General features: G+C 43.1%; 1 protein-coding gene across 1 annotated transcript; it reads right to left on the bottom strand.

The window, feature by feature from the left end:
- Window positions 1–8,931: 8,931 nt before the first annotated feature.
- On the bottom strand, window positions 8,932–10,480 carry LOC109411181 (uncharacterized). Its single transcript, XM_019684655.3, has one exon. It carries the CDS (start codon window positions 10,363–10,365, stop codon window positions 9,574–9,576), a length of 792 nt encoding a protein of 263 aa, XP_019540200.3. The 5' UTR covers window positions 10,366–10,480; the 3' UTR covers window positions 8,932–9,573.
- Window positions 10,481–10,746: the final 266 nt, after the last annotated feature.

Genomic DNA, 10,746 nt, shown 5'->3' with positions numbered 1-10,746 from the left:
CTTAGTCGTTTTATTCTGCTGCTGATTAAGAGTGTAATAATATCACTTAATTACCATTGTTCGCCATGTTCACATTTGTAAACATGGTTGTTGATTATAAACCTAATAAGAGCATCTACGGCTGCATATTATTTGACATCAAATAAGAGCCTTGCAGCAGCTCTAAATCATTAAGTCACACTTCAAAAAACAGCACGACTTATCATTCACATTATTCCGACTAACGGCAGTTGGTTCCTCTAACTAGCAGCTTCGAGAAGTTTTCCCCCTGATGGTTGCTTTATCGTGACACGGGTTGAGCCTTTAAATCTCGATCGGGTTCAGGATCCACTTTTTATCAGAAGATTCGCAAGAAGAGAAAACATTTTTTTCACCGTACACCGTACATCAAAGTTCCGAAAACAAATAACAAATAACTTTATTGGGTATGAGAAATGAAAATATGTTTGAAATGTCACCAAATATGCAAAACAACATCGCACCGTACCTAATGACCATACAACTACTATAAAGCTCCAGTAGCTGCCGGCTTAGAATAGCACTACGGACCACCTGTTCCGGGGGTAAAAGTCCACCAAACAGGTAACCCCAATCCAAGGTGTCAGGCGACCCGTGCTGAGGGATGAATGGTTGAGGGGGTTTAAAAGATGCTCGATCTTTAACGGAGCCCGTAGCGTTGGTAGATCGCCTTTTTGGGTTGCGTTGCGGTGTTAGATCTACCAAACCGAAATCTAGTGTCGTCCTATTTTTCAATTTTGGAATATGTGTTCTGATAATTATAGGCATTATAGTATTTAGTCCTTGCTAGTGGTGTTGTGATGACTTCCAGTCTTTGAATAAAACTAAGTTTACCAACTTTACTTTGCATATAGTTAAAAACCTCACCATCTGAGGCTAAACTCAATGCAAAGGAAATTAAATTGGGTTAGGGATCCATGTATGTACTAACTCTTCGAAGACTGGAAAGTGCTAGTACGCAAGGAACATACTAGAATCCTTTTACTGAACACATGTTCCATTATTGGAATGGTATTGCTGCTAATGTTAAAACCCGGATCTTTTACTGGGGAGAATTTAGCGGTAAACAAGGGTGATGCTAGGTTTCCGATGCATGGCCAATTATCAGTGCTCTTGTTTCGTTTTCTATAAGAAATAAATTTATAAGAAAGCAAAACAAAAACTGTATCAAAATCGATACTTTATTGCCCTTCAATGGCAATTGAGTAATGCGACATACACTACACTAAGGATACGGGTAATGTCACAATAGATCTAAAAACTGGTCGTAGTGACAGACCCGAACAGGAATAAAAAAAAATCTCCAGTAGCTCTGCTGATGATCAGAGCTTACTGAAAACTTTATTTACATGAACAAACGTTGCGGACATGATTAATCAAACATTGATCAGCTTCAGTGTTGATGTAAACAATTAGTCGAATAACAAAACTTAAGCAACACGAAAGGCAGCGTATTCGGCTCAATGTTTAAATACTGCTTAAAATCACCTAATTCATGTACTCCTGATTGGAGAAGAGCAGATGCAGGCAGCAGTGAAGCAGTAGGACCCGAGTTCGAGTTTTGTCATTGATGTGAGTTCTATCATATAAATGTGATTGAAATGCGTTAATATAAATTATATGGCCATAATGAGTTGTTTCAAATCATTCACATGTGAACAATATGTAAAAAGAAAAATATTTTTTTGCTTTCATTCATACAGCTATATTGAAAAAACGTTCAAGAAGCTTTTTGGCAGCATTTTTATCAACCAAATATAAACATTTGAATGATTGCCGTATTTAGATTGTATTGTGCTGGAGTAATTGTCGTAGAAAACTTGTTATTATGAATCCAGAAGCTAATGCGCTATAATTGTTTCTACAATCTTTGTTAGACGATTATATGAAAGATCTTATACATCTAGGTTTAATAAACATTGAAGAAACGTTTCTGATATATTTGTAAATAGTTATAGGTTTGATCGTTGAACAACAGCTGTAAAACGATGGCACGATCATTGAATAAATATAACATTCACAACGGCTGTTGTTGACCAAGTTTTCCATTTCTGGGCTAACAAGAGTTGAACAACAGTTTTCTCTCAACTAAACCAAAAATAGTTCAACATGTGGCTTATTATTATTATTATTATTATTATTATTAGGGGTACTCACTAAACAGATTAAATTGCTGCGTAAGCCATGATTTTCTGCTTATTTCAAATGTTTCATGCTTTTGCAAATGAAATAATCATAGATTGCCTTGGTGATCGGGACGTTTAATCAGTTTAATCAGTTTACGCTTTTAAGTGAATCCCCCTATTATTATTTATTTTTAATCAAAAATTTAGAAAGAGGGAAAAGCCCCCCTGACCGATTTTCATTTCAAATCATTCTCAAAAGGGCGCAAAACCTCTTTATCTTTTCATAAATCATTACAAAAATAAAATATTTTAAAACTAATCTAAAGGCTCAAACGGAATTTATCCATCGCAGAGCCGGAATCTTGATAATGGATCCTCAACTAAAACCAGGCAATCCTCCATCGATTTAATATTTTCTTCAATCCTGAAAAAACAGAAAAAAATGCGAGAATCATTCAAAATATAAAAAAAAACCGGATTAATCCACCTAGTGGTGATAGTGCCTTTCTCGTCAAATAAGTATTCATGATATCTCCATTGACGTAGAAGTGTTCTTGAATCACGGTAATACTTGATTTAGAAAAACAACTATAATAGCTATTTCTCTGGGGATCTGGCTATCAGTCACAACAAGTTGCGTTGATTTTTATAGAATCTTCGCCGACGTTTCGATCCCTTATAGGATCTTTTTCAAGGCTCGACACTAAATCAACAAGTTAAAAAAGGATTTTCTAATCTTAAAAATGTCGGTCTTGCAAGGGTTGCACACCGGCCTATCATAGGGAACATACATTTATGGGGGTGGATATACTGTGATTAAATTTATAGTATCACTAGAAACCGGTTCCGGAACAATGCCGGTTCAGATATAGCCTGAGACTATTTTTCTGCTTACCGTTCATCAGGTTATCGAAAAACCCGCGGTTTGATATGTCGCATGCATGGGCTTGGTTCCATTTTATGTTTGACCACTTCCGGTGGGACACTCGGAACTGGTTCCGGAACTCTACCGGTTTAAATATGGTCTGAGACTATTTTCTTGCTTACCGTTAGATGTGTCGCATCCATGGGCTTGATTCACTTTTATATTTGGCCGCTTCCGGCGGGACACCCGGAACCGGTTCCGGAACAATACCGGTTCAAATATGGTCTGAGACTATTTTATTGCTTATCGTTCGTCAGGTTATCGAAAATGCCGCGGTTTGATGTGTCGCATGCATGGCTCTGCAGCATTTTCATGTCTGGCCCCTCCCAGGGGTACCGGCCCGGAACACCTAAATGGCCATAACTCCGGAACGGCTGGACCGATCCGAACTATTTTCAATAGGAAACAATGGGACCAGATTCCGCGTCGAATGAACCGTCGGTCATTAAAATCGGTTAAGGTTTACTGCCAAAAAGTGTTGTGAGTTTATTTGTACACACACATACACACACACATACACACACACACACAGACATCACCTCAATTCGTCGAGCTGAGTCGATTGGTATATGTGACTTGACCCTCCGGGACTTCTATCAAAAAGTCATTTTTGGAGTGAACATATAGCCTTTCCAGTACACTTAGTGTACGAGAAAGGCAAAAACATTGTTTTTACTAAATAAGAAATGTCATAATAACGCTGCTTTGAGAAACGTTTCTTAAACTGATAATTGTTTCTTGGGCAGCTTCTTTCATTTTTAATCGGAGAGTAGCTGAAATATATTTAGTATCTGAAATGTTCTCCATTCATTCGTGGAGACCTTCGGAAAACTTGGAAAACTCCTGCGTAACACGTCCAAAACCCGCTGAAAATCCTCGGACACGTCCTGAAATGCCTCCGAAATCATCCTGAAACCCCCTAAAACGCTTTGGGACCCGTGAAACGCCCCTTCCACCTCCCTGTGATCTCCCTCATGGACGCCTCCTCATCACCGTTACCATAGTTACTTTTTCCGGTCAACCATAAATCAAAACGTGATCGATTTGAGATTCCATCTGCAGTGGTTATCTCCAGGTGTAACAATAAGGGTGATTATCATAGTCAGGGTTGGAAAAACACCACCCCCGGTGAAGACTGGCGCTTGAACCCAGTTATTCATCACTGTAGTTGGAGGAAATGCCAATGCAGAACTAGTAGCTTCCGGGAAGCTAAGCCCAGATCCCTGGGTTAGTAGGTTGGTGTCAGGCCCTGCAAGCCAGCCGTAAAAAGACTAGAACCGAAAAATCAAAGAGAGAAGAATGCGAACCGATACCAATGGCGACGATCACAGCGACGAAAAGGAACTTGCTATTGGAAGCTCAGTACGTGGAACTGCAGATCTCTCAACTTCATCGGGTGCACCCGCATACTCGCCGATATACTGAAAGACTGCGGGTTTGGATCGTAGCGCTGCAGGATTTGTGATCTATGGTGCGAACGTTTAGAGGTAATCATACCATCTGCCAGAGTTGCGGCAACACACGTGAGCTGGGAACAGCTTTTATAGTGATGGGCGACATGCAGAGGCGCGTGGTCATTTGGTGGCCGATCGAAGAAAGAATGCGCAGAATGAGAATCAAAGGCCGATTCTTCATCATCAGACTAATTAACGTACACAACCCTCACTCCGGAAGCACTGATGATGACAAAGACCGCATTTTATGCGCAGCTTGAACTCGATTACGATGGCTGCCCAAGCCACGACGTCGATATCATCATAGGCGACCTAAACGCTCAGGTAGGCCAGGAGCAGAAATTCAGACCGACGATTGGAAAGTTCAGCGCTCACCAGCTGACGAACGAAAATGGCCTACGCCTCATCGATTTCGCCGCCTCCAAGAACATGGCTATTCGTAGCACCTTTTTCCAGCACAGCCTCCCGTATCGTTACACCTGGAGATCACCACAACAAACGGAATCGCAAATCGACCACGTTTGATTGATGGACGGCACTTCTCCGACATTATCGACGTCAGGACCTATCGTGGCGCAAATATCGACTCTGATCACTACCCAGTTAACCAGTGATCGTATAAGATGTTGAATAAGATGTTAAAGTAGAGGCGATATGCGTACATTTTATATGCGCCTAAATGGAGGCATGCACGCATATGGCCTCCACTTTATCATCTTATGCAACATCTTATACGATTACTGGTTGTCTGGGTACCTGGTGATGGTTAAAGTGCGTCCAAAACTCTCCGTTATTAACAATGTACAGTACCAGCGGCCACTCCAGTAAGATCTAGAGTGACTGAAGCAACCGGATGTCGCCACCGCATACGCGCAGAATCTCGAGGCCCCTCTAGAAGACTGCTGGAGTACAGTCAAAGCAACCATCAACAACGCAGCCGATAGCACTATCGGGTACGTAGAACGGAGTCGACGAAACGATTGGTTCGACAAGGAGTGCAGAGTGGTTCTGGAGGAGAAGGACGCAGCACGGGCGGTAATGCTGCAGCATGGAACCCGACAGAATTTGGAGCAATACAGACAGAAGCGGAAGCAGCACACCCGTCTCTTCCGGGAGAAAAAGCGCCGCCTGGAAGAAGCAGAGTGCGAGGAAATGGAACTGATGTGCCTTTCACAAGAAACACGGAAGTTCTACCAGAAGCTCAACACATCCCGCAAAGGCCACATGCTGCAAGCCGATATTTGCAGGGATAAGGACGGGAGCCTCCTGTCGGACAAACGTGAGGTGATCGAAAGGTGAAAGCAGTAGTTCGACGAACACCTGAATGGTGAAGAGAATGTAGGTACGGGGGATCGAGACAGCGGAGGAAATGACTATGTTGGTGTAATAGAGGACGGGAACGAACCAACTCCCACGCTGAGGGAAGTTAAGGATGCCATCCACCAGCTCAAAAACAACAAAGTGGCTGGTAAGGACGGTATCAGCTGAACTCACCAAGATGGGCCCAGCAAAGTTGGCCACCCGCCTGCACCAGTTAGTAGTCAAGATCTGGGAAACCGAATAGCTACCGGAGGAGTGGAAGGAAGGGATAATCTGTCCCATCCACAAGAAAAGGCGACAAGTTAATGTGTGAATACTGTCGAGCGATCACCATTTTAAATGCCGCCTACAAAGTGCTATCCCAGATCATCTTCCGTCGTCTTTCACCTAAAGTAAATGACTGGGAAGTTACCAAGCCGGTTTCATCGAAGGCCAGTCGACAACGGACCAGATCTTCACCGTATGGCAAATCCTCCAGAAATACCGTGAATACCAGGTCCCAACGCATCACCTGTTCATCGACTTCAAAGCGGCATACGACAGTATCGACCGCACAGAGCTATGGAAAATCATGAACGAGAACAGCTTTTCCGGGAAGCTAAGCAGACTGATAAGAGCAACGATGGACGGTGTGCAGAACAGCGTAAAGATTTCGGGTGAACAAGGTGATGGACTTGCCTGCCTACTATTCAACATCGCTCTGGGAGGTGTTATACGACGAGCCGGGCTCAACAGCCGGGGTACGATCTTCACGAAATCCGGCCAATATGTCTGTTTTGCGGATGGCATGGATATTATTGCTAAAACATTTGGAACGGTGGCAGAACTGTACACCCGCCTGAAACGTGAAGCAGCAAAGGTCGGACTGGTGGTGAATGCGGCTAAGACACAGTACATGCTGGTAGGTGGAACTGAGCGAGACAGGACAAGGCTTAGCAGCAATGTTACGATAGATGGGGATACTTTCGAAATGGTAGAAGAATTCGTCTACCTCGGTTCCTTGCTAACGGCTGACAATAGCGTGAGCCGAAATACGAAGGCGTATCATTAGTGGAATTCGTGCCTACTATGGGCTCTAGAAGAAGTTGCGGTCTGAAAAGATTCATCCACGCATCAAATGCACCATGTACAGGATGCTAATAAGACCGGTGGTTCTCTACGGACACGAGACATGGACGATGTTCGAGGAGGACCTGCAAGCACTCGGAGTTTTCGAGCGCCGCGTGCAGGAGAACGGTGTGTGGCGGAGAAGGATGAACAGCTGTACTCTACGGTGAGCCCAACATCCTGAAAGTGGCTAAAGCTGGACGGATACGGTGGGCAGGGCATGTTGCAAGAATGCCGGACAACAACTCTGCGAAGTTAGTGTTTGCTAACCATCCGGTTGGTACAAGAAGGCGTGGAGCGCAGAGAGCGACGAGCGAACTAGGTGGAGCGTGATCTGGCGAGCGTTGGGCGTGACCGACTTTGGAGAGCTGCAGCTGCAAATCGAGTATTATGGCGGCAAATTGTTGATTCAGTATTATCATGAATTTGATGTTAACTAAATAAATGAATGATGCTATATTTGATCAGTGTTATATGACCTTTCAATAAATACATTTACTTTGAAAATCTGAATTACAGATGCGAAATTAATTCAAGTTATATGGTGTATTCGAACTTATTGAAAACCGTGTATGTGGTCTGATTCCTGAGATATAGAAGTTTGGAATTTCTAAGACTTACTTGGGCCACCTAGCTGGTAAACCCAGAATTAAATAGGCCAACATCGGACAGCTCTTGATGTCTTAATACATTTTGCCAAAGACGAGCATTTTCTATCTAGTCTGATGAGTGTAGAAAAAGCATCTAAGTTGAAATACACAAAAATAAAAACTAAAAAAAAAAATCTAGTCTGATCCTCGAGATAAATAAATTTGAAATTTCTGAGACTCACCATCGCCACCTAGCGTATGAACCTAGAATCAACTAGTTCAATATAGGATAGCGCTCGATGTGCTGATCAATTTTATATAAACTGAAGTCAAATAATTCTGTTCAACTTTGTTAAAGGTGTAATTCGTCTATATATTTTAATTTCCGAAATACAGTAGATTAAAACTGTCTTCGTCTTACTAGCATAACGTAGCGGGTAGTGCTAGAGCTAACTAGTATATTATCGAACAGCTGTAAATATCCTGATTAACTTTGCCGCAAACGTAATTATTCTATGTAGACTGAATCTCGAGATACAGCAGTTTTGAATTTCTAAGGCTCACTTGAGTAACCTAGTGGATAAACCTACAACTATCAGATGGCTGTTGATGATCTAATCAACTTTGTCAAAGCCCACATTCTTCTATGTGGTCTGATTCTGCAGAAGTTTAGAATGTCTAATACTTTAGGGCCATCTAGCAAATAAACCAAGAACTAACGAGTGTACAATCAGATAGTTCTTGATACCTAGATCAACTTTGTCGAAGACGGAACAGTTGTCCATAATTTCTAAAACTCACTAGCGCCACCTAGCGGATAAACATAGAACCAGCGAGTTCACTATCAGATAGCTCTTGATGTCTTAATCAACTTTATCGAAGACTTCATTTTTCTGCGTATGTAGTCTGACTATCAAGATGCAGAAGATAAAATTTGCCATAGTCTTACTAGTGTCACCTAGCGGATAATACTAGCATCAACTAGTTCACCTTCGAAAAGCTGTTGATACCCTGATCAACTTTGTCGAAGACTCCACATTTATCCCTAGAATGTTTTCAACTTGCGATGTTCTCAACACGAGCGTGACGTGACAGTACTGACAATGACTGGGAGACGCAACACCTATCAGAGCAAAATGTTTCATGATCACTAGCGCCACCTACAGGAGCAAATATGTACAAAGTAACATACTATTGCTAAAGACACTATTCTTCCAACATGTCTCCAAGATAATTGCAAAAGCTAATGTTCTCTAAAAAGATCGCTGGGCGTAAATTGGTTAACATAAGAAAGTGTCATCGAAATGTACATACCGAAGACCGGTAGACCAAAGAAGGATTTCGCCATTGTGATCATCAGCACCCACCATCAAATTCCCAACAAAATGAAACCAATTCAACCGTACTTTATTTGCATTGTTCAACATGCTTTCACATGCATTGATTCAGGGTTTTCCTTTATTAGACAAAGAATTTACAGTTTTCACAGTGTTTATTTTTTACGTTCGCTCTGGGGAACTCTTCTCTCCGACAAAAATACAACTCCAAAGGTTCTGAGACTTAGAGATTAATTGCTGTAATTTTGGCTTCGCTTTTTTTAGCGTTCTGCTTTGGTCCATGGAAATAAGTCAATAAATTAATTACAATTAGAATAAATAATAAATACAAGTTAACACTACAAAGCAGCTGAGCCGCCCGGAATGGGAGAATGGATCGAACCGTGGCATATTGAGGATATTTATTCTCTTGGTTGCGATCCACCATTCTGGGTGTTCAACCGCGTTGGACTGTTTGCTGGCTGCAAGCTTCCAATTTCTTCTGCATTCTTGAAGTGTGGTTATTTCGATCGACGAGATCTCGAAGTGCGCGCACGTCGAGGAGTCCCTCGGAAAGGACTCCTCAGATGGTTTGTTCTATTCTAATGTTCTCGGCTTGGGGTTTTCGTCTCGTGATAATCCTAATGACCGATTGGAGCACGGGGGTTTTGGGTTTTTTGGGGTCAGGGTGATGTGTCTCTTGGCGAGCACGGAGGTTTAGTTCTTTGGGACGTGGGCTCGGTAGGCGCGGTCCTGCATCTGCATATCGTCGCTGATGGAGTTTCCGAAGCTACGGTGGAACTGGCCGGATTCGTGGGTGTCGAATTCTCCATGGTTCGACGAGTAGGTATGGCTCTGCTGGACATGTGGGTGCTTCACGATTTCGTAGGTGGTCTTTTCGTGTCCTTCTGGGGTGACCAGCTTCTTCAAACCGATGATGGCGGAGATGACCAGAGCGATCTTACCAATGATCAAGGCCTTACCAGCAACGATAGCGATGGAGTGGTACACCATGGTCAGGATACCTCCCTTGATAGCCATTGCAGCGAGGAATGGTCCGAGGTACTTCTTCATCTTCTTGCGACCTTCCTCGACCAAACGTCCAGTTTCCTGCTGGCCGGAGACGAGCATACGTGGCACGTTGAGCGACAGCTGGTGAGAATCCATGAAACGGGCAGCACGTTGGTACAGCAGTTCATCGATCTTGGCCGAGGACAGCTTGTTCAATTCGAGTTCGTTTAGCGAGGGTTCGTTCAGGGCTCGCTGCTGGCTTTCACCTTCGGCCTTCTTCACGATCGACATACCATCTACCAGTTTGATGCTTGGCAGTTTGATAGCACGGTCCGTCAGTTTCAGCGCCTGGACCTTGATGCACTTGAGCAGTTCGTCACTGTCTTCGCAGAGAGAGTACACTTTTCGCAGGGCACGCACTGTGCCATCGTCGGCGGTAGCTGTCTGAACGGCGACCAACACGCACAGTACACTACACACTAACTTAAGTGATGCCATCGCACTACTCTGACTCTAATCTGTTAAGGTTAAATAAACTAAACTACTAATGGATGGATCGATGCTGTACGCTTCCTTCGATCTGATCTGCCTTGAGCAATTTATACTACTGATAGCTTTCTTCTGGATGCACCCAGATTTTATCCATCCAATTGCACCAAACTCCTACGCGGTGCATTACCGTCCAAATCGTTAGGTTTTCCCTTCGAGCACTTGTCTGTGTTGGTGCACATATGTGCCCTTACATACGCGCAAATCCAACAACCGTCGCACACAAGAAAAGTTAGAACTTTTTGGAGCGTGAAAATTCGCACATATACCACCCACCCATCGTGCAAATACCTAGGCGAACATTTCTTCTTCACTCGCTCGCTCGTTTTT

This window comes from Aedes albopictus, chromosome 1, assembly GCF_035046485.1.
Source record: "Aedes albopictus strain Foshan chromosome 1, AalbF5, whole genome shotgun sequence".
Lineage (NCBI taxonomy): Eukaryota > Metazoa > Arthropoda > Insecta > Diptera > Culicidae > Aedes > Aedes albopictus.
The sequence above is the reverse complement of the archived record's forward strand: the minus strand, read 5'-3'. Positions and strand labels throughout refer to the sequence as shown.

Excerpts from the sequence above, each read along its gene's own strand:
- LOC109411181 (XM_019684655.3), bottom strand. The coding sequence starts at position 10,365 with ATGGCATCACTTAAGTTAGTGTGTAGTGTACTGTGCGTGTTGGTCGCC.